Genomic DNA, 25,297 nt, shown 5'->3' with positions numbered 1-25,297 from the left:
TATTAAATACTTCTAGGATGTGTGTGTGTGTGTGTGTGTGTGTCGTTGTTGTTGTTGTTGTTGTTGTTGTTGTTTTCATTAAAAATTGTTGAGGAGCACCTGGTTGACTTAGTCAGTGGAGCATGTGACTCTTGATTTTGTACTCATGAGTTCAAGCCCCATGTTGGGTGTAGAGATTGCTTAAAAATAAAATCTTAAAAAAATACTTTTTAATTGTTTTCAGAATTTTTCCCATTTACCTTAATTTGAGGAACATATGTGAATAGTATTTTTGTAATAGCTTTTACTAAAAAATATTTATACAAATTAGAGACACTCTGTCAAGGCATCAGAGATGTAATATTTTCTATCTTAATCTGCAGCTATAACAAATAATTTCTGGTTCTAAGACAATCTGATGTTACTACTATCTGGGAACCAAAAGGCGACCCATATACCTGGATGATCCTTAAAATGATTGATTATTCAATATTAGATATAAAATATCATTTCCTGTATTTTAAATGAAATGTTTTGATTTAGAAAACCATAATTTGACAGTACAAGATTCTCAAATTTAAAAAATAATAAATTTGTTTGGAATATATGCACCAACATCTTTTTTTTTTATGCATAAGACAACTTAAAACATTTATAGAGCCATAAATTACTTTCATACACATTTCTCATTTATTTTAGTTAGGGTTGCTTTCCACAAAAAGTAGTTCTATGTCCAAAACATGTCATAATCTCTTTGCAAGTATTTCCTCTGCCCCAATCAGGGTAATGATTTCTATTTATTTATTTTTAATTTTTTTTAATTTTTTTTAACATTTTTATTCATTTTTGAGAGATAGAGAGAGACAGAGCATGAGCGGGGAAGGGGCAGAGAGAGGGAGACACAGAATCTGAAGACAGACTCCAGGCTCTGAGCTGTCAGCACAGAGCCAGAAGCGGGGCTCAAACTCACGAATTATGAGGTCATGACCTGAGCCAAAGTCGGACACTCAACCGACTGAGCCACCCAGGTGCCCCATGATTTCTATTTAAAAATTGGGTGTTTATTATCTAGTATAACATACTGAAGCCTTAGAAAATCACAAGTGAGCATAGTTTATTTGCAGTTATAGTTAAAAAGAAGCACAAACCAAAAATAAATTTAAAATAAAGGATTTGAAAATTACTTTAGTTACTACTGCAGTAATAATGTAACTGAATCAAAAATCTTCTTTTCTAGTTACAAGAACCTCTTGGGAGAGAGAAACCCTAACCATTGAGCCTACTGTTAATTCCTTAGTCCTCTAAAAAGAACTAAAAGACATTCAAAGAAAGCTTTTTTTGTTGCTTATGGACACCTTTAAAACGACAGCTCAGACCAAATTTTTAATGAAAAGCCATGGCCAAGTAGGGCTTAACTGTGGAGTGCAAGGATAGTTTATAATGTGCAAATTAATCACTGTAATATAATGTTAGATAAACAGAGAAAAGCTATGTGATAATATTTTTTCAAAAGGCATGTGCTAGAATTAAAAATCAGTTTTTAATTAAGAAAAAAAACTCTTCAAAATGTTCAAATAGGAGAAAGCTGTCTGTCAAAAAACAATAGCAAACAAATAGCTAAGGTTAAACAAAAGTTCTCTCTCAATTACACCTCAATAAAGCTGAAAACAAAAGGTCTTCTCTTTAAATTGGAAGTCAAAAGATTTCTCCATTATTGTTGTTATTCAATATTTTCTGGAGATCCTAGCCAGTGTGATAAAATAAAATTAAGAAAGAGCCAACATAGATGTAGGAAAGAAAATGAGAAAATTGTCATTTGCATGTAACATTATCTTCGTTAAAAATTCAAGACAGTCAGCTGAAAATCTTGAGATCCAATAAGATTATTTGGTAACATGCTGAAATATAGGATAAATATAAAATCAATAGCTTTCTAATACCAATAACTGATTAAAAAGTGGAAAATGAATATTATTGAAAGCTATAGAAATTATTAAAAGATAAGAAAATAATCAGCAAGAAACATGCTAGATTTATAAAACCACTCAATTTCCCACAAAAACTTCCTACAAAACATAATATCAGAACAAATGGGGAAGCTCACCGTATTCCTGAGGGAGCAGCTCACTGCTGTCAGTAGACAGTTATTTCCAATTCACATTCAGTGTGATTTCTACAAAATTCCAACGCAGTTGTCTCTGGAATTTTGAGAGTGAGTTTGGCCAAGTATGTATGTAAAAATAAAGAGAGAGAGGGCAGGGGCGCCTGGGTGGCTCAGTCGGTTAAGCGTCCGACTTCAGCTCAGGTCATGATCTCGCGGTCCGTGAGTTCCAGCCCCGCGTCGGGCTCTGGGCTGATGGCTCAGAGCCTGGAGCCTGCTTCTGATTCTGTGTCTCCCTCTCTCTCTGCCCCTTCCCTGTTCATGCTCTGTCTCTCTCTGTCTCAAAAATAAATAAACGTTAAAAAAAAAAATTAAAAAAAAAAAAAGAGAGAGAGAGAGAGGGCCAAGATGAAAGCAGAGAGTGACTTTTATTGACCTTCTGGGAATTAAAAAAAAAAAAAAGCAGAAGAAGAACTTACAAATCTGTCTACAAACAAAATTTAAGAAGTATCCAGTGAGGCTTATCATTCAATGCAGGTGCCTAACTGCCTCTTAATGGGTGGCTTAAAGGCAAGTTTTAAATACTTTACATGCCACCAAGTTTAAGAAAGAGCTGTCAACTGAACACTGACACCAAAATCCTATCAGAATTTTTAAACATTATTCTTCTTAGAAACAAGATAAAACCCTAGAGGAAAACAAAAGCAACACATGTATCTCTATGACTTTTAGGCCCTACCAATTATGTCTTGAAGCAGTACTCAAAGACACATATTGGAAAGTCTACAACCTGCAGGAGTAAGAACTTAATCTGAGATCCAAGTACTTTTTGTGCTAAAGGGTTTAATGATTTCATTTAATCTTAATGCCATAGGGCACCAGTTGGATATTTTCCACTTCCAGTGTTCTTTTATATCTGCTATCTGTTCCTCTTTGGGAAGTTTGTTTTGTTTGAAATTTGTTTGAATTTTATATTTAGCTATTTTAAGCTAGATATAAATTATTATTTTTAGAAACACACATTAGCCACAATGTCTACAGAAATACAGGAGATTATCGCTACAACAATTTATAGGTCAGTAACTAATCTCAGATAAAGGATGAGATGATTTGTGACCTTAGTAACTGCTTCAGAAATCCAAGTTAAAAACTTTTGCTTTGGGGAGAATGTTAGCATGATCTTTTAAGTGCTAATATTCACCTTTGATGAAGGGAAACAATTGCTGTTGCCCAAATATAATTGGTCTTTTTCTCTAGGAGACTGGGAAGTTTGAACAGATTCTTCACCTTAAAGGGAAAAATATTTTACTCTCTGAGAACATTATTCTTCTGTCTACATAGACAATAAAGGAGAGAGCTTAGCAAATAATCAGAGAGCTTAGTCCCATAATCAGTTTATAAAATGGTGATAAGTGAGGGCCCCGTATGTTGTTTTTTCTTACTTAAGTAATTGTATCAACCGTTTAATTCACAAATGACATTTGGAAATCACCTGAGTGTATTCATTCTTTGAACAAATAGGTATTGAGTGCTTGCTCTCCACCAGTACAGGTATCTAGGTAAAGGTTGCAGTCTTCAACACTGACAAGATATCAGGGAACCTTAAAGTCTTAGCAGGAGTGTGAGTGTGTGTGTGTGTGTGTGTGTGTGTGTGTGTGTGTGTTAATAAGCTCTTCTGTACTTAGCAAGGCTTTGTGGTGCTGTTTTCATTTGTGGAACTTGTATTAGAGGGACTTTGGGTAATATTCCTACTCACAGTGAATCAGAAAATTCAGCTGTCCCCAACTCAACTTACAAAGACTTCTCTCATCATCAAATACGGGTCAATTAATCCATTCTCTCCCAATTCTTTATTAGGTTGAAGAAAGAGACTATACGCTTTTTGGAATTTTGGCTATGTATTAATTGGCATTAATCCTAATAAGAGCTAATAATGATATTATATTATTTGACTGTCAGGAGATCTCAGTGCACTTTTAGACATAAAGTCTAAACATAGACAGAAAATCTAAAGTTAGGGAGGTGCTTGTCCTGTTATACTTCATGATGTTCAAACCTTACCTTAGAGCACCAGGGTTTATATTTAATGTGGGATATAGACAGCCTGGCCAGTATTCAGATGGGAATAGCCTGGGAGCTTGAAACTATTTCATATGAAAAATGGTCAAAAGAGCTAAAATACTGATCGGGAAAAAAAATTGCTTCAGGAATATAAGACAGTTATTTTTTAATGTTTCAGGGTTTATCTTGTGGGAGAGAGATTAGAATCGATCTATCTGTAACCCTGGAGATAGATAGAACTTATGGTAAATAAAATATTTCTACTTAACACAGAAAGATATTTGTTAATCAGAGATGGACTGGCCACATTGGGAAGTGGTTCTCAGTGTTCCCCATCTTTAAGATCAGTGGACCTACCCATAGCTGGGCAAGGCAAACTTAGTCTCTCTGTTTCTTTCTCATCCTTCAGATCGAGCTCTATCTCTCCATCTGTACCTCGTCATCTGTCCCCAAGCAGACTTTAGTTGCCTCCTTAATGATCTCCTTGCATCCATTCTGGACCTCTGCAATCTGTTCACCATCCACAAATAAGTGTGGGCTTTATAAAATGTGAATCCCATCTTTTCACCTTGTCCAGCTGCCTATGTCTTTGCCTTCCCATTACTTGGAAAAATAAAACCTCAAACTGTACATGACCTATGAGCCCCATGTATGTTTGGGCCATAGCCCTCCAACCTGGTTTTTATCCACTTAACTCATTGCATGGGTCACACTGACTTTCTTTCCCTGGCAAGTATCATACTTTCTCATACAACAGAGCTTTGCACATAAAATTCCTTCTACCTGGAGTCCCTACCTGTTTCCCTGCCCAATTAATTGATACTTACAGTTAGAAGCTTAATTCTCCACCATCCAAACCAGCCTCATTGAGATTCCTTTGTAACACACCTCAGAAACAATCATGCTTGTTTACTTATTAACATTCCTCTCACTTTGTAACATTCTTTTCTGTGATTAACTTCTGCCTGCCATATTATATAATTATCTGCATAAGGGCACATTTTGCTCACCATTTTAACTCTGGCACATGTTGATGCAAAGTGGATGTCCACATGTATTTACTGAGTGGGTGAATTAGCAAGGCTCTTGTGGGTTTTCAAGAGAATCTGAATGATTGCTTGGAGGAATAGCAAAAAGCATGCAGGTGGCTGGAGCAGAGAGTTAGCAAGGTCCCTAGCAATCTTAAGAGTCTGTGCTTTCTGCATGTGTGATTCAAATTTTCTTAATTACAGTTACATTTTTTTATTATTCAGGGTCTACAAAACTACCTATTGATGATATTTGCATTTTGCATCATCTTGACTGGAGCATTATGCACGGCTTACTCTAAAATCTAACAGTCATAAGACCAGCAGATGGCAGCAGTGGGTAAGAGAACACCACTACGGGACTCCACAAATATGCCAAGAACAGAGTTCATTTTCAGACAGCAAATGGATCTCCACTTGTCTTGGACTGGGTAAATGATTTTTTTCCCCACAAATGTGAAAATAAAGAAAACTAAGTTTCAGTCAAGTGTAAAAATGAAAAAATCTGCTAATGAACTATTTATGAAGGGAAGACTTTCCTGGGTGACTACAATGTCTGCATTCTCACAGCACTACAGCTGAATGCTCCTTTTACCACAATATGGACTCAATGGGCAAGGCAACTTATGCTTGTTGCATAAGCTACAAAACAGTATGGAGTTCATATACACAAAGAATTTTGTATATGTCCAAGTTTCCAACATGTTACCCTCATTAATGAAGAGAGGAAGAAAAATGTTGGGGAGAGAAATAGAAGACCCACCTTATAATGGAATTCCAAAGATATTTAGATCCTTTGCTAGAAAGGTAAATGTCACGGTTGGTCACTGAATGTTAAAAAGGCCATTTCATTATTTTTAGCCCAACTTTATTTTTACTTCAAATTAATATTGCCCAACTCTACATCACCCACTGGTCTTAGCTCAAAATGCTCTTGATTATCTCCAGATAAAATCCTCTTCAGAGAAGAAAAATTTCCCACCGTTGGGATTATATGTATGATACATATACAAACAAATACTAGTGCACATACATAAATGCACACACATATGTATGTATGTAGGGGGATTTCTAGAGTTGCTGTAGTGAGGGTCTAGCTTATCAGAATGAGAATTTAGAGGGACCAAAATCTTCTTTGTATGTATAATTTATTATTTTTTTCTGAAATAAACTTCTGTAAAATTCTCTTTAAACTGGAGACTTTCTTCCTGTTTTAACTGGTGGTTTCCATTAGGTTAAAGAAAATAATGGACATGTTATTTATACATATGTGTGTGTGTGTGTGTGTGTGTGTGTGTGTGTGTATTCAGAAGAGACAGAATAGCATTCTACTTAAGTGTATGCACTCTAGAGCTAACCCAAATGGGTTTAAATCTCACTTGTTCTTCATCTTAATTGTATGACTTTGAACAAGTTCCTGAGCTTCCTATATCAGATTCCTCATCTGTAAAATGGAAAATAGTGATAATGATGATTATTGCAAGGTTCAAGTTAATTAAAATCTGTACCATGTGTTCATGAGTGTCTGGCACTTGGCAAACGTTATATAATTCTTAGTTATTATTATTATGTGCTGTTTGAGAAAGCAAATGTGTCTGTAGATTGGAGAATATTTTGTAAGAGCTATTGCCCTCACCGCCAGCCCATCCAAACAACTACTTATTCCTTTTTATGAGTGCACTTTTAAAAATGATACTGGAGTCTCGATTTCATTATTGAATCATTTAATTGTCACACCTTACCAAAACTCATTTTAACTTTAACCTGAAATACCATTAATTATGTTGATAACTTTAAATATAAATTAACATAATTATTCTTTAGCTGAGATTGCCAATTTATATGCAAAGTTTTAAATGTGAAATTAAACAATTGCAGAAGAAAAAAAATGTTTTAATCTTATTACCACTATATAGTTTCTGCTACCATACAATGCCTTTAGTGTTAGAGTAGTGTGGGGAAAAATAAGCTTTTCAAAATAATTACCATACAAAAACTCATCGTATACAGGTTAGTCTAAATAGGCAACTACTGGGGAACCTGGGTGGCTCAGTTCGTTAAGCATTCAACTCTTGATTTAGGCTCAGATTATGATCTCATGGTGGTGAGATCAGCCCCTGCTGTGGGGCTCCGTGCTGAGTGTAGAGTCTGCTTGGGATTCTCTCTGTCCCTTTTTCTCTGCCCCTCCTATGCTTGCACCCAAAATAATAAATAAACATTTAAAAATAAATAAACATTAAATTACTTAATAAACATTTAAAAATAATAAAACAAACATTAAAATAAATAAATAATAAACATTAAATAATAAATAATGAAAATAATAATAAACATTAAATAATAAATATATAACCATTAAAAATAATAATAAATAAACAGGCAATTGCCAATTCTACACTTTCTTTGCTCAACTTAGGAAGTTAATGTCTCTCTCCAAGTTTTGCAGCTTTATTTTTTCTTATCTAGTATGGTCAGATTGTTGTGTTTTAACTCTTTATTGCTTGGCTGTCTCTGTGTAGAGAGAAGGTACCACCTGAAGTAGGGAAGTAGGAGACCAGTGAGGCTGGCACCCAGATTATTAAAATTTTTTCTTAGCAGAATAAAAACTCCTAATTCCTAAAAATTCCTAATGAGTTTTATGGAGTTAATAGTACAGTATTTATCCTGAGCTACCAAATCTACATTTGTTCCTGTTGTGCTCATTTATTTGCACTTAGAGTTGCTAACCGCTAAACCTATATGTATCGATATTGGTAGAACTGAAAAACACATTGAGTTAAAAAGGCAAGTTCTAGAACCATGTGCACAGCATGATACCATTTAGGTACATTTTCAAAAATCAAAGTAATATATATATTTTTCTATGCATGCCTATATATGCAAAAAGTCAGAAAAAATACACAAAACTCATGATAATGTTTGCTTCTAGTGAGGGTAAATGAGATCAAAATGGCAACTCTGGGGTTAATGTCAGCTTGAGCATTATCTGTAATTCTCTAATTTTTATGGCAATGAATTCATACATTGGTTCTTTAATATGTGTTAAAGAATCAACAGCAAAAGAGCTCAGAGCATGTGTCTAAATGTTAAAGTAATTAAGTCTAGATAAAGAGAATATGGATGAATGTTATGTTCCTCTTTATTTTTTTTAATATTTTTAAATTTCAAAGAAAGCATGCACACACACATGCACACAAATAAAGAAGACAGGGATCAAGACAAAGTTGGAAAATTACCCAACTTAAAAATCCCACCTTCTAAAGGTCGAATCCAGAAACTCACTTTTCCAGAATTCCTTGCAGTAGGATGTGACATTCCTGATTATGTAGCCTCCAAGGTCAGTTTTATGGTCCTGCTGGAGATTATGTGAGCTACCTAAAACACTTGCTTCAGAAATTTACCCTCATTAAAAAAAATAACCTCACAAATATAGCCTATTTTAATCAACTTTAACGAGGTATAGTTTGCATCCAATAAAATGCTTAAGTGGAAGTGTTATGAGCAAATATATACACTCATGTAATCACCACTACAACCTAGATATAGAGCATTGCCAGCAACCCATAAAGTTCCCTTATGCCCCTTTGTAGTTAATCCCCATACCCCGGCTACCAATTTATTTTCTGTCATTCTGAATTACTTTTACCTGTTCTAAAATTTCATATAAATGGGATTATATAGTATGTACACTTTTGTGTCTGATTCCTTTTATCTTACAGCCATTTTTAATCTACTTTTATGATCTAAAACAATTATAATTCATTCTCAATTATTTTCCCTAGTGGAAAAAAGCATACATGTGTATTCAAAATAACAACTAAAACAAAAATGATTAACATTTGTAATTGTTATATTTAAGTATGTGATGTGTCTTGTTCCAGAAATTCAGTTTTAAATTAATAGTATAGTTAAGAAAAATTCTCAATTACTCTTTGAATCCATCTTCAGTGTATAATGTTTATTTTTGAGGGGATGTAAAATATTAAGCTGCTTAAACTAGATCACCTACCTTTTCTACATGTTGAAAAAAAGCGTATCTTGGATTTCCTACAACTAGTAAATGGATTATAATCTCCAGGGCTGGAAAGTGTGAATTTGCATTTTTACAAATACTCCTGGTGATTCTTATCATACTTGTGCTCCAAAATTTTTGAATTTGTGACTTATACTTTACTCTTTAAAAGATTTCAAAGAACTAGGTTATTAAAAGGTAAAACAAAATTCTGTCTTTCCTTCCTAAAAAGAGAGAGAAAATTTAAAGATAAGTATCCATTTAATTTTGTGCAGACTTTTAGGAGAAAAAAATAAAATGCATAAAACCAATCTGTTTAAATGGAATTATTTGGCAAAAAAAAAAAACAATGGCAATAATAAATGAGCATTATATTATTTTTCTTTTTTGGGTCAAACCACTTACCTTCCACATAAATTATCTCTGAGGTTGGTGGCCTAGTCTGTTTTCACTCAGATTCTGCAGGTTAATAATATCTTTCTCCAGTAACAAAATCTCTAACATAATTCATGTTGACAAAATCCCATGAAAACAAACACACACACTCAAAAATCCCAATTTCAAAATGGAGAATTTCCAACAAGACCTAATGAAATAAATCACTGAAATGAAGAGGAGAGGTGGATGAGAATAGTTTCTAGGATAGAAACAGTAGGCTGTAAACTAGAGCCTAACTTAAAGCATTCATATGATCTTCTGAAGAACCTTCTAAGACACTGACTATATTTTTTCTCTTACCAACAGGGTCTTATAAGCACTGTTTCTAATTCATTTATACCTCACATTAATAAAAGTCTATAAATCTTTCATACACACCATAAGGTTTTGATTTATAAAACTCTACTCAAGTAATTCTTTCCAACAGAGAAGACTATATTGTCTCCCTTTCCTCCAAAAATATTTGAGAATTATATTGGCTTTATATGCATGTGATGGTTAAAATTACTGTGAACTCCTTGAGAGCAGTTGTTTTATCTTTATACCTCAAGGACTTAGCACAATGCATGGCACACAAGAAAAAAAAATAACTTTTTTGCATTGTACCCTGAAGAATATCTTTAATTCACAGTCCAAAATTTATTAGCCAATGATTCTTCTAAAACACATTCTTAGTAAATTTACTGAATCATACCTTAAATATTTAGTGAGTGGTTTCCTTGCAGCTGAGGCACAGGCTAGGCATTGAAACACATCAATAAAGCAGCCATGGAACTTAATCAGAAAATCCTAAGAAATCAGGTAAAAATCTTTGAGGGCTGTGAAGGAAAATTTGGGGGTACTTTGAGGGAATACAGTAAGGGGAACCGATCGTGAAAAATAATCCTTAAAATGAGCCCTTAACCAAATTAATTGCTCATAGTGAAACCAAGAGAATTATAAGAAAGCTTTTTTATTTTGATATTTTTTTAAAAGAGCACAGATTAGGGGCACCTGGGTGGCTCAGTCAGTTAAGCATCCGTCCTGGCTCAGGTCATGATCTTGCTGTTCACAAGTTCAAGCCTCACATCTGGCTCTGTGCTGACAGCTCAAAGCCTGGAGGCTGCTTCAGATTCTGTGTCTCCCTCTCCCTGTCCCACCCCTGCTCATACTCTGTCTATCGCTCTCTCAAAAATAAATAAAAACATTAAATTTAAAAAAAAATAAAAAAAATAAAGAGCACAGATTGTATCTTGCATCTTTGCTGAACTCAGCTCTTAGCTCTAATAGGTTTCTAATGGATTTCTTAGGATTTGCTATGTGGACAGTCAGGATGTCAGCAAATAAAGAGTTTTGCTTCTTATTTTTCAATCCAGGTGCCATTCATCTCTTTTCATTGTTTTGTGGGCCTGGCTATGACCTCTGCCGTATTTTGAAAAGAAGTGGTAAAATGGGACACCCTGATCTCACTCCCAATCTTAGGGGAAAAGCATTCAATCTTTCACCATTAAATATAATATAAGCTGTATGTTTTTTCCCAGATGCTGTTTATCAGGTTGTGGAAATTACCTTCTGTTTGAAATTTCTTGAGAGTTTTTTATCAAGAAATGATGCTATATTTTGTGGGGGGAAAAATTGCATCTTTTGAGATGATCATGCTTTTTGTTTTTGTTCTGTTAATATGGTGAATTACACTGATTGATTTTCAAATATTAAACTAATTTTGCATTCCTGTGGTAGACACTACTAGGTCATGATCTGTTTATTAGCCTTTCTATATATTGCTGGATTTATCTTTGTGTTCATGAGGGATATTGGTCTGTAATATCAGGGTAGTAGCTTTAAAACATTTACTAAGAATTGACACTATTCTTCCTTAAATGTTTGGTAGAATTCAAAAGTAAAGCTATCTAGGCCTTGCTTTCTTTAACACATATAGGGTGATTCAGGTCATCTATTTCTTCTTGAGTGAATTTTCTTAATTTATGTCTTCCAAGGAATTTACTCATTTCGTGAACATCGAGATGTTATTGGCACAATATTGTTTATAATATTTTTTAATGTTTACTTATTTTGAGAGAGAGAGAGAGAGAGCATGAGGAGGGGAGGAGCAGAGAGAGTGGTATAGAAAGAATCCCAAGCAGCCTCCACGCTGTCAGCACAGAGCCCCATGTAGGGTTCAATCTCACAAACCACGAGATCATGACCTGAGGTGAAATCAAGAGTTGGATGCTTACCTGACTGAGCCACCCAGGTGCCGCTGTAATATTTCTTTATTCTCCTTTTCATATCTGTAGGATCTGTAGTGATGTCCCCTTCTCATTCCTAATATTGGTAATTTTTTTCTTCTTTTCTATTTATGAACATTCTAGCTAAAAGTTCATGTTTTATTAATCTGTTCAACAAATTAGCTCTAGATTTAGTTGAGTTTTCTCTATTATGTTTTTCTTTCCTATTTCATTGATTTGTGTTCTTCTCTATTATTTATTCTATTTCTTATAAGTTTTTAACTTGCTTTGATTCTCCATCCCCTCCCTCTTTTTCTAAATCTCCAGCTATATATACATACATTCTACCTGCCTTGATCTTCCCAAATTCTTATTACTATATACTCAACTCAGGAAGGCTTCTGGGCTCTATTTGTGTTTCCCTTACTGCACTGCAGCCTATAAACTCTACCTAGGCAGTAAAAGTGAAAAATAATAGGGCTCAACTTGTTTCTCCTTCTAACAGGGATCATAGTCCTGTCCTGCCTATGGTCCAGTGTTTCATATATTTTACCCATTTTGCAGTTTCTTTAATGTAGAAGGATTCGCCTGGTTCTTATTACTCCATCTTTGGAAGAAGCATAAATCCTCTGATTAACATTTTGTTACATTTTAATTTCAATTTCTCTTTTGTCACATTTTCATGAACAGCAACACCAAAGAATAATTAAACATTATCCTTGCGTGAATATAGTTCCTCAAGAAATATGTCTAAGTCCTAATTTCCAGTACCTGTGAATATGACCTTATTTGGAAATAGGGTCTTTACAGATATAATTAAATTAAGGATCTCTGTATCATCTTGGATGGACTCTAAATCCAATGACCAGTATCCTTATAAGAGAAAGGAAAGAGATATTTGTCACAGAGACACAGAGAAGAGGGCCACATGAAGATGAAGGCAGAGATTGGAGTGATGGAACTACAAGCCAAGGAATGCCAAGGATTTCAGGAAGCCACTAGAAGCTGGGAGACAGGCATAGAAAGGAGTTCTCCCTCAGACCCTCTTGCCAGACTTTTTAGCCACTATAACAGTGAGAGAATAAATTTCTGTTGTTTTAAGCTACCAAGTTTGTGGTAATTTGCTGTCCCATCCCTAGGAAACTAATCCAATGAGCATACAAGACATTGCACAAAATAAGATGCACAAATGCAACCCAAAACCTTTAGTCCTAGCAGTACTACTGCTCAGATAAAGATATTGGCTGAGTTACAAAGCAAACATAGAATAAGTAGAACAATTACATGTTGTGAAGATCTCAAAAAGTGGCTTTTTTTGCCTCAAAAAGTTGAGCATTTCATCTTTAGATAGTACAGGATGGGGCATACTCTCTTCCTCCATGAAGTAGAATATGTCAAGTAATATTCATTTGTTTTTTTTTTTTTATTTTTAAGAAAGAAATAAATCATATGACCTGGAATGTTGTATAAAGCCTTTTAGGCACACATCTCTGTGTAGAAAAAGCTGTGACAGGAATTAGATAAGAAAAAGAGTAGGATTTTTTATTAACTTTCTTGATATTTACAGTAAGATTCTTCTAGCACACCAAGGATATCAGAGTTAACTCAATTGTTTTTTTAGCTACTGGGCTCCTTATGTGGAAGTCATCTCACTTTTCTCCTGTTGAAGACAAACTCTCTGGACGACAGTTAAACTCCTATCTTTTAAGCATCCTGAGGAAAGTGAAAAATAAAATTGAACAGAGAATTTCAATATGTGTGCTGTGACTTACTTATCACTTGTTTACACTGAAGCTTTATATATATATATATTATATGTATATAATATATATAATATATATATATAATATATATATGTGTATATGTATATATGTGTATACATATATACATATACATATATACATATGTATACATATATACATATATACATATGCATACATATATACATATATATACATATATACACACACATATATGTATAGGAACCTATACATATATGAACCTACATATATATGAACCTATATATATATGTATGTATATGAACCATATGTATACATATATGTGTATATATATATGAACCTATATATATAAATGTGTATATATATATATATATATATGAAGAAAATTATTATAAGTAATTGGCTCACATCATTATGGAGGTTGAGAAGTCTTGAGATCTGCAGTTGGCAGTCTGCAGCCCTGGGAGAGCTCATGATATAGTTGTAATCCGAGTCACAAACCTGAGAAGGAGAGCTTGATGGTGTAAATTCCTAAATTCCTGTCTGAGTTTGAAGGCCTGAGAACCAGGAGAACCAATGCTCTAAGTTCTGCTCTGAGTCCAGGTCCCCCAAAGGTAGGAGAAAACCCACATTTCAGCTCAAAAACGGTCAGGCTGACTGTGAGTGAATCCCCTCTTACTCAGCCTTTAATGAATTGGATGAGGCCTCTGACATTGCAGATGGCAATCTGTTGGACTCAGTCTACCAATTCAATTGTTAATCTCTTCCCAAAACACTCACATACACGCACCAGGAATAATGTTTAACCAAATATCAGGACACCTTGTGACCCATTCAAGTGACACATAAAATCAACCATCACATGTATGGTAGGCCATTTTGTGGTAATTAGCTCTTCAACCGTAAAAAGAATTTGAGTTTAAACCCTTAAATACACTCCTTGGTATTATTTGTGGAAATTGTTTTAGAATGTGTCTGAGACTATAGTAAAACCTTGTTTATTATAGACACACAAAAGAACATGCAATTCTTAGGAAGTTTTCCTCTGGGTCGTACCTAGTCTGACATTAGAATTTCACTCACTTCTGTTGAAATCAAAGTAAGCTCTAGTCAAACTAAGTAAAAGCATGGGTTGGGGGCAGTGTAGCGATAAGGAGCCTAATAAAAATATGGTTCCAACTCTTAAAAACGTTATGCATGGGGCATCTGGGTGGCTCAGTCAGTTGAGCAATGGACTTTGGGTCAGGTCATGATCTCGGGGTTGTGAGTTCAAGCTCCACGTCAAGCTGCTGCTGTCAGCCTCTCAGTGCAGAGCCCACTTCAGATCCTCTGTCCCCTTCTCTCTGCCCTTCCCCATTTGTACTCTCCCATAAATAAATAAATAAATAAATAAATAAAATAAATAAATAAATAAATCATTATATACACTCTGAGGAAGGAAACTCAATGTATTCTTTCCACATATATAATGTATCTCTAAATTGAAACCCAACATATACCTCTTAAAAATCAAAGCAGTAGGGGTCATTGGGTGACTCAGTTGGTTGAGTATCTGACTTTGGCTCAGGTCCTGATCTCACGGTTCATGGGTTCAAGTCCCACATCAGGCTCTGTGCTGACAGCTCAGAGCCTGGAGCCTGCTTCAGATTCTATGTCTCCCTCTCTCTCCCTCTGCCCCTTCCCCACTCACACTCTGTCATTCTCTCTCTCTCTCCATCTCCCTTTCTCTCTCTCTCTCTCAAAAATGAATAAACACAAAAAGAATTCTTTTAATAGAAGAAGTAAAGTAAGTTGTCATTTACTTGACTGGGCACAGCATTATGAGGTTGGTGGTCAATTCATTCATGATAAATTTTAAAAATACATAAAATGTTTTATTATGTGATAAACTTCCATAAATTTTGAGGGGAAGACATGTTAAGACTATGATTTAGTAAGACAGAGAAGTTTTGAGGGAACTTTGAGGATTACACTTATTTGAAGCAATTTATGAAATTTGCAAGTTGATAGAACATGGATAAGAGGAGTTGAAGAGACAATAATAAGAGCCCAACTAATAGAAAACATTTAATTGAATACGACCCTTACTTTTTTGAGGCACAATTTATATGCAATAAATGCACATGCTGATAAATTTTTACAAAGTTGTACATTTGACCTGCCATCACACAAATCAAGTTTTAAAGCCTTGCTTCTATCACCCATATCACTATTAAATTGTTAATTTTTTCTTCTGGTTTAAATGTATTCCATATTTTTTAAATTTTTTTTATTATTTATGTTTAAGAGAGAAAGAGAGAGACAGCACAAGTAGAGAGGAGGGGCAGAGAGAGAGATAAGGAGACACAGAATCCAAAGCAGGCTCCGGGCTCTGAGCTGTCAGCACAGAGCCCAACAACCAGGCTCAAACCCATGAACTGGGAGATCATGATCTGAGCTGAAGTCAGACGCTTAACCAACTGAGCCACCCAGGTGTCCCATTCCATATATTTTTTTAAATGCTGCTGTCTCTATCTCTCTAAAAATTGTAAATAATGCTCCTCTTTCTAGTTTATCATCTGCCCCTCTCCTCAAAGGAGCCTTTATTTCAGCTTAAGTGTGCTATGTGTCATTTCTTTGATACAATGCATGTCTTCACATTTCACTTCACAATCTCACTTTCTTTAAACCCTCTTGTCTTTCCTCAAAGCTATAAGCATCAGGGGTGTCTGGGTGGCTCAGTTGGTAAGTGTCCGTCTCTTGCTTTCAGGTCAGGTCATGATCTCACAGTTTGTGAGAATGAGCCCCATGTAGGGCTCCACGCTAAGAGCAGTGGATTCTCTCCCTCTCCCTCTCTCTCTGCCCTACCCCGCTGGCTCGCTCTCTCTCTCCCTCTCTCTCTCCCTCCCAAAAATAAATAAATAAACTTAAAAAACTACAAGCATATTAATCTCAAGATACATTTTTATCTTTGTAGTTTTCCTTCACTGATTTAAGTAGCCGACACAATATTTTTATAAAATAGGTGCACAATGAATGTTTATTGAATGAATTGAAATAAGCTAAATCCCAAAGGCCTTGTTTGGTGCTAAAATTATCTTCTATCACATATTTAGGTTTTATATTGAGAGAAGTTTATTTGAGAAAATTTAAGATGTTAAAATTCAAGACCATTTATAATTTCACTGTGTTGCTGCTGTCTTTTAATAATAGCTCATATCCAATTAATACAGTAGATACAATTTACAAAGTTTAACAGGAAATCATTTTAAATGTTCTAATTATTGGAAAGAACAAAAGTAAAACACAGTTTCTGTCATATCTTCCTTTGTAAAAAACATGCCTTGCTATTAAAATAAGAAGAGGAGCCAGATAAAATGATTTATACATTTTGGTGGGTTTTTTTAAGCTCAAGGAACATATTAGTAAAAAAATCTGTTGGCTTCCACATGAAATTATCCAAGAAGATGTTAAAGTAAACAGCCAGGAAAATGCAGGCTTTAATTTTCTTGAAATAGAAAAATTAATATTCTAAGTAAGCTTGGAATTAAAAATCTTATATTTCTTAGAGCTGTAATGAATTATACATCTTTTGTTTTGTTTTGTTTTGTTTTGCTTAAGGATCAGTACTCTAAGATGTCTCTAATATTACATACAGTAACCACTAAAAAAGCATTAAGTTTAGTTGCTGGGATAAGATTCTATATCCTTATATTCTTTGACAATCATGTATGTTTCTATGTTCCTAATAGTGTTCTTTTAGTGTGCATGATAAAATAAGGCATTAAATAATTCATAGGCTACTTTCCTAAAATGAAGTAGCCTAAGAAATCCAGGAAAATGTTCTTTCCTATACATAAATTGTAACACATGTGAATACTTATATCCCAAGTTTATGAGTGGTGTCAGCCAATCAACTTACTGCTTATAGTGCCTGCATTAAAGTCGAAAACTTTAGAACTGAAACCTCTCCTAAGAGGAATCATTCAATTTTAATAATTAGGAGAAATGTTGTAGCCAAGTGAGTTGGTTAAAATGAAGTATTTACTCAAAGTGAAATGTCTGGTTGTCTCACCTTTAGTTATTAATGTATATTAAACAGTCATTCATGTAATCCATCTGTACAAATACATTTTCCATTTTGACCACCAGAGGCCAGTGCAGGTTTAATTGTGATAGTCTTTATGTTTAAAAAAAAATGTAGATTTTTTTTTTTTAAGTTTGGGCTTCCTTTCTTTCTCCCCCTTCCCTGCATTTCTCCTCTGAAATGATTGTACTTTGCCATATATGGATTTTTTAAATTTGAAGTAAGAAAAAACTTTTCTTATACCTCATACACACAAGTCGAATTTTCAGCGTGATGTCTGCTTTTCAGTCTTGGTTCTTTATTACATTTGACTTTATTAGTTAGACTTCATCATTTAATTTCCTAGAAGTGGAACACATCACAAAATAAATCCATTTCTAGAGTTATTTAACAAGAAGAGTGTGTTGCCTGAGAATATCCAGGGCATAGAAAATTTCTCAAAGCCAGTGCTACTGGCACTGGTAAATGTGGCTGAATAAATACTAAGCTAGAAGCCACATTATTCTCTGACCAGATGACAGAGACATCATTACTAAATCATTAGGCTGAATGGCTTCAGGTTTCTCTAAGATGCTCTAATAATTCTTCAGCTTCATTAGACATTTTAGGTCACAGAGACCTGGGACTATCTGCCCTGCTATTTTTGAAGACCTTTTTGCAACCCAGAGGCGGAAATGTTTTCCCAATAGGCTATTAAGTAATCATTTGCTGTAATTGGATAGATTCTGGATATGGATTCTTATGGGTTCTTACCATCACTGGGTGGACTGGCTAAAGAAATGTGTGTCCTCAGTTCCTATTTCCTGGGTTCAGAATGATGTTTTACTAAGGAAAACGTCTGATGTAAAGTGGGGTACCAAATGATCCTGTTTGTTTCAGCACTGAAATTCTTAGTGGAAAATTACCAAGAAGCAAATTCCATGGAGATAGGAAAGTTGGACATGTCTAAAATACTCAGATCATAAGCTGAGATATTTTCCAGAACCTTCTTCATTTCTCTTCATTTACACAACAAAGTCATTTAGAATCCTGTCTCTTCACTTGCATCATCTTAATTGTGATGCTTTTTATTGAGGACCTCAGGTCTGAAATTCAAAATCACATATATGTATTGTCTTGGTAATAAAACCATCAACTTTAATATGGGAATGTGACATATTCTTCAATAAGTGGTAAGAAAATATATGAAAATCTAAATCTCACAATATATTCCAATAGATTTTTGTGCATTTTATTTGGGAGGTGCAGGAGCAATTGGAAGGCAATATGGAATTGAACACTTCCATATAGGAGGGATTTTCTGCAGAAACCAGGCTCTCTCTACATGCTACACTATTTTATGTAAATGTGGATCTCTTCTGTGGCTGTTGAAAAATTCAAAATGCCTAATTATTTCTTAATTTCAGTGCTTTGTGGGATTGATTTCTCCTCCTGAAAAGATGTTTCAAGATCATAAATCAAAGGAAGAAAACATAATTTCCCTCAGCTTTTGTGTGGTTTTACTGGGTTCTGCAGCCCCAGCTGTTTGACCTACTATTCATTCAGGCAAACTTTTCAGAAAAGTCTCTCAGAAATCCAAAGGGCCAAAATGGCCCCATTCCTATGTTTAGTTGTGTGTGTGTGTGTGTGTGTGTGTGTGTGTGTGTGAAAGAGAAAAAGAGAGAGAAAAGAAGGGAAAGCGAGAAACTCATCAACATAAATTGTTATTCATATTGGTTGAGGTTTAAACTACACTAAAAGAAAATTCTTTAGGGGTGCCTGGGTGGCTCAGTTGGTTGTGCGTCCAACTCTTGATTTCAGCTCAGGTCATGACCTCACCATTAATGGGTTTGAGCCCAATGTCGGACTCTGCACTGGCAGCAGGGAGCCTACTTGGGATTCTCTCTCTCTCTCTCTCTCTCTCTCTCTCTCAATCTCTCTCTCCCCCCTTCTCTCTCTCTGTCTCAGAATAAATAAACTTTAGAAACAAAAATAATTAATTAAAAGATAAAACTTTTTATAGAACGAGAATTTGTTGTTTTTTTAACATTATGATGCCCATGTACATTCTCACTGAAATGGACAAAGATGTAGTTTAAATTGGCTTACCAATAAAACAAGTTTCTTTTAAAAAATTTAAAAACAAAAGTATAAAACTGAAAATTAAATTGCACCTGATTGATTCTCTCATTCTCTCCTTATCTCTCAATTTTTATCTTTCATACACACACACACGGTCTTAGACATCATCTCTTATATTTGTTACTAAAAAATTTAATTAAATGCTGCTATTAATGTTTATACATATATATTTTGTGCTTTTTTGTGTATGTTTATTCCTACTAGAATTATTGTATCATAAGATATCTATCTTATTTTAAATCTTGATAGATATTCCCATAATGCTCAGCAAAAGTTGTAACTATATTTTAACCCTGCTAACAGATTCTCTACACACTGCCCAAATGATTTTTATCACTTTCTTAATTATTTCCCAGTGTGATTAGATTAAAATGGCATCTAAACATCCAAGTGTGTCTAAATGTGCATTAGTTTGTGAGCAGAATTAATCAACTCTTCCTACATATACCAGCTCTTTGTATTGCCTTTTTGTGACCTTTCTCCTTGTTTATATCTCTTGACAATTTTTTCTAGGGAGTTTGGGGGCCTAAAATTAAAATTTGTAGGATCCTTTTGTGTATTAAGGGATTTAATCCCTTTGCCTGCAGTGTATTTTTTGGTAAATACTTTTCTTAGTTTATTTTTTATTTCGTTTTTTTTGATGATTACCACCCATACATTTAAGTCTTACGAGGTAAAATGTATCGAGTGTTCCCTTTTAATGATAGATTTTTGGTCACACCATCAAAATAAAATAATTCTTTTAAATCTCTATGATTTTTTCCTAACACTTTTATTTTCATGTTTTATATTTAAAATGTTAATTCATATGGAGTTAATTATAGAGCAAGGGGTAAAGATTTACCTATAGTGTTTTTCCAAAAACCTCATGGGTTATTTCAACCCCATTTGTTGAATAATTCTGCTTTCCTTCAATGTTCTGAAATGTTTTTAATGTATGTCAAATTCCTATAGGTACTTGAGTAAATCTCTGGAACAAGAAGTCATTTTTTTGTGCTAGGACCAAAGAGTTATACTTTCTATGTCTTAATAATACATCTTAAAATTGTTCAGCATTTTCACTCTTATTCTTTGTCCCTTTCGTGTTATTTCTAGTTATTCTTTATATATATATAAAGATAACCTTAGAATAAGTCTATCATGTTCCAGGCAAACAAACAAACACAACAGCAACAATACATTTGTTGATATTTTGATTGGATAGCATATAAGTTTGTAAACTTAATTCAGGGACAATTAACATCTTTCAAATATTTTAGTATTTTAGTTGTGCTACTGCATCATTTTATATTTGATTGTCACCAGTTTTAAATACCAGTTCTTGGGGAAAAAAACAGTTCTTGGTTTTATTTATCAGTTCTACTATTTATCTAACTTTTATTTCTGTTTTAATAATTTTAATCCTCCTTATTTTAAATCTGAGTTAAGTGTTTAATTTAATATTTTATTCTCTTTTAGTAAGTAAAAATTCTTAACATCTATTAATTTTTCTATGAATACAGTTTTAGACAAGCCACCTAAATTTCGATATCTAGAGTTTTTATTTTCATTTTCTAGATATATTCTGCACCACCAGTTTCAATATTCCATTTTACACAAGAATAACTGAGATGGCACTTTAAAATTTCCAGATGGTTAAAGTTTTAAATTTTAATTTCTATAATTTTTATTTTTCATAAAATTAATGTAATCTATATTCTTTCTACTTACGAAATTTTATCGAATTAGGTTTTTCCAATGTTTTTATTTATTTATTTGGAGAGAGAAAGAGCAAGAGGGATAGAGAGTAGGCAGGGGAGGCACAGAGAGAGAGGAAGAGAGAGAATCCCATGCAGGCTCTGTGCTGTCAGCACAGAGCCTGACATGGGGCTTGAACCCAGAAACCGTGAGATCATGACCTAATCTGAAACCATGAGTCAGATGCTTAACCAAGCCATCCAGCCACCCCTTATTGAATTAGTTTTTATTCACTAAGATAGGATCAATTTCTATAACTGCATGATGGAAGCTTGAAAATAAGATGTCATGACCATTCTCAGGTGTTTAAATGCTGCATGTACAAATTAAATCAACTTTATTACCTTTTTCACATCCTTTAAACCAAGTATTTATTTTTAAAATTTAATCTGTGAGTTAATGTTTCCTGAAAAGATTGTTTTTTCTATTCATTTCCTTTTCTTGTAGGTTTGCTTCTTGAATTCTGTGATGTTATACTATTTAGTTCAGAAGAATGAATTCCAGTTAGATCTTCTTTGCAAAAGGTAAAATTTGTCTTTATAAAGTTCCGTCTTTTGAATGCATTTTTGACTTATCTTTAGGTGACTGCTGGTGAGCAGCATATAGCTGACTTTTTGTTTGTGATCCAGTGTGAGGCCTTTCATCTAACCAATGAGTTTATTCTATTTATAGTTATCCCTATAAACACTATGTTTGGTTTCAATTCTTCCATCTTATTTTGTTACCTTTTCATTTTTTATAACTTCTCTTTTTCTATCTTTTTCCATATAATTTGTATTTTCTGACCTTCTGTCTTCATAAAGTGTATGGGCCCCTCTTTGCTTTTATAGCATGGTGTAGTGTTTCTACAAGTATGAACCACAGACTAATAGAGTCACCTTGATTCTTGTCACACAGGCAGATCCCAGGCCTCCTGAATCCAGGACCTGAGACGTGGAAAAGGGATGCTTTTCACAAGCTTGCCAGGGATCTTTTGAATTCCACCAAATCTTATTTTGCAAAGTTTCAAACATATTGAAAATTTGTGCAACAAACCCAGGTTTGAAAATTTGAAAGAATAGTAATAGAAACCCCTGTTACACCCCCACCTAACTCTAATGATTGTTAGCATTTTGCTCCCTTTACTTGCTCTCACTCACTCTTTCACTCTCTCTCATTGTCTCTCTTTCTGTCTCTCTCTCCTGCCCTCCCGCCCTAGAGTTTCTGAAGATAAATTCCACCAATCTTGAAACAAATCCTGTCACATTATTAACGACTTCAGCTCTTATTGCTTAAGACTAGAATACTGTGCTTTATGATCACAATATTATTAACACAGCCACAAAATTTAACATTGATCCAAAACTATTATCTAATATGATATCTGTAGTTGACTGTTACACTAAAGGCCACTATGTACCTCTGAGACATCAACAAAGGAATCTGCCGCAAGCAGAGACTGGATGAGCACATGCCTATTGGGGCCATCCTCCAGGAGGGCTGCTGGTACCAGCCCCCTTGAAAATGAAGAGCCTAAGAAGAGAGGATTCCAGCCATCGAGTCGTTCCCTCTAGCTGCATGAGTAAGTGCTAACAATATCAATGGAAGAACCTCCCAACCCACAGAACCCTGAGAAACAATAAATTATTTTTTAAGCCACTTAATTTGGATTTGTTGTACAACAATAGCTATCTGACATTTAGTCTGTATTTAAATTGTCCCAGTTGTCAAAATAATGTCCCTCTATATTTTCTTACCACTTTTTTGATTCACATCCATTCAAGACTTACACATTGAATTTGGTTATCAAGTTTCTTTATTGTCTTTTTATTTATACCTGTCCCCTGTCCTACCTGTTTTTATCGTTAATGACATTGACTTTTTAATTAAAGAATCCAGGCCTGTTGTCTTATAAATTAGTCTGTAATTTTGATTTTTCTGATTACTTACTTGTGAATAGCTTCCGTTTAGATATTTTCATCAGAATACAATAGGTAATGTTGTTAACATCACATTGTATCATATCCAGAGAGATGCTAAGTTTGATAATTTGGTTAAGATGTCTCCTATCATGTTCATACATTATTAAAAAATACTTTGAGAGTTTGTTGATATCCTGTTCATCCATTGGCTATAGAACCCAGTGATGATCTCTGCCTGAATAAATTATATCAGTGATTGCAAAAAAGTGATTTTGTAATTCTGTCATTAATTGTGTATTTTTTACCTGGTATTCTTCTGTGAAAATAAACTTTCACTGTTCCCTCCTTTCTTTCCTTTCCTATGGACTTGGAAACTTGTTTATGTTCAATATATCAATATCTATTGTAAACACCATTGTTTTTAAAACTTCAATTCCTCAAAGTTGGCCAGTGGGAAGGACCCCTCAGTGCCTCCTTCATCAGTCTTTGTGCACTTTTTTGCTTTCTGGTGCATTAAGTCACATTGTACCTTCTCCTATGCAGACCATTAGCAATACTTCCTTCAAAGAAATTAGTTCCTTTTACGGGGAAATGATGTTTAGAAACCAAGAATTGTCCCATTCTCTTGCATACTGAAGAAATCATTTTACTTATGTGAATTTTTCATTTGTCATTTACTTCCCACACTTCTTTTCTGCTGTTTTGTTATATCTAAAGAAAGGTCATGTGTTAGGCCTTTTTGAATATCATGTTTTTTTAATGAAGCTGTTATATTTGGTTATGCAATTTGCTCAAGAATATTGTGCAGGAGGGGCTGGAGCTAGTAAATTATAGCTTTAATTCCAGCAATCACTTTGAGAATTTTTTAAGCCTGCTGTGTTCCTGTGCCAGTGGGTTATCTCCTTGCAATTTCTGTTGTTTCCTCTTCAGAGGAAGAAGATGCTTCCAGCAACAGATGGACATGGCTCAAAGAGAAAGCATTTAGTTCATAAGTCTTCATCTGTTTATTGATCTCTGTTCTTCCAACTTTGTTTAGCAGCCTGTTTGTCTGGATTAAGAGTCTATATCAGACAAAATAAAGATGACACCTCTAACTTTTCCTTGCTCTTCTGTAGCAAAGAAGAGGCCCACACACAGGCATTACCAGCTTTCCCTGTGGCTGCCTTCACTCCATTTCTCAGTCTTTCTAATAAAGGATTTTAGTAGAAGCAACGGGATAATTTCTGCATGGCTTCACCTAAGCACAGCTCAAGTATTAGTTAAGTCTCTTTTCATTTCAAGGGACAAAAACCCAACACAAACCAGCATGAGATAAATAGAAAATTATTCATTTATGTAAATAGGAAGTGAATAAGTGTAATGGTATTCGGGCATGACTCAATTTAGAATTGGTGGGTGCTCTGTCTCTCTCCCTTCTGCCATCTCGTTCCTTTCTACCTCTGTTCCCCTAAGTTTTCCATGATTGGCTCTCAGCCCTACATATCTTTGCTTGCTTTGACTCTCCTTATTCTCATATAGGCTATCTCCACATGGTAGTGAGACTTCACAAGCAGCTCTAGCCACCTACTGTTTTCGCTCCAACATCTCTTTAGAAAAGCACCTTCTACGTCAGCTAGAAGAGAAGTTCAGCCACACGCTAACCCTTGGAGCAATCACTAACCTGGGGTAATGGACTACCATGAATGTGTGGACTGTAGACTCCCACGTGAGGAGGGAGGAATTTGCAAGTGGCACCCCAATAGAAAATGAATGAAGAGAAAGAAAGATCACATCCATCACAAAGGAGGGAAGGGGCACATCAAGCAAAAATAGCATGTACCCACTACAGCTCAGCTCTTACCATGGCAGTACCTCTGGCCCAGACAGGACATCTTGGGATTGTCATAGCGATTTCAGATGTTACAGCA

The 25,297-nt window shown here is 34.6% G+C and overlaps 1 protein-coding gene across 12 annotated transcripts in view; it reads left to right on the top strand.

Annotated features, from left to right (window-relative positions):
• TMEM144 (transmembrane protein 144) overlaps positions 1–23,127 on the top strand; it is a 63,194-nt gene extending 40,067 nt beyond the window's left edge. For 10 of the 12 annotated variants that reach the window (XM_042935196.1, XM_042935198.1, XM_042935188.1 and 7 more), the window contains one exon: positions 5,395–5,656. In XM_042935196.1, the coding sequence (XP_042791130.1) occupies positions 5,395–5,478 (84 nt within the window). In that variant the 3' untranslated portion in view covers positions 5,479–5,656. Of the gene's footprint in view, positions 1–5,394; positions 5,657–13,447; positions 13,532–21,936; positions 22,014–22,386; positions 22,529–22,858 lie in introns of those variants that run through there. The other 2 variants (XR_006201658.1, XR_006201659.1) reach the window with 2 other exon arrangements.
• Positions 23,128–25,297: the final 2,170 nt, after the last annotated feature.

The sequence above is a fragment of the Panthera leo genome, chromosome B1, assembly GCF_018350215.1.
Source record: "Panthera leo isolate Ple1 chromosome B1, P.leo_Ple1_pat1.1, whole genome shotgun sequence".
In the NCBI taxonomy this organism is placed as follows: domain Eukaryota; kingdom Metazoa; phylum Chordata; class Mammalia; order Carnivora; family Felidae; genus Panthera; species Panthera leo.
This window is presented reverse-complemented; position numbering and strand designations above follow the sequence as displayed.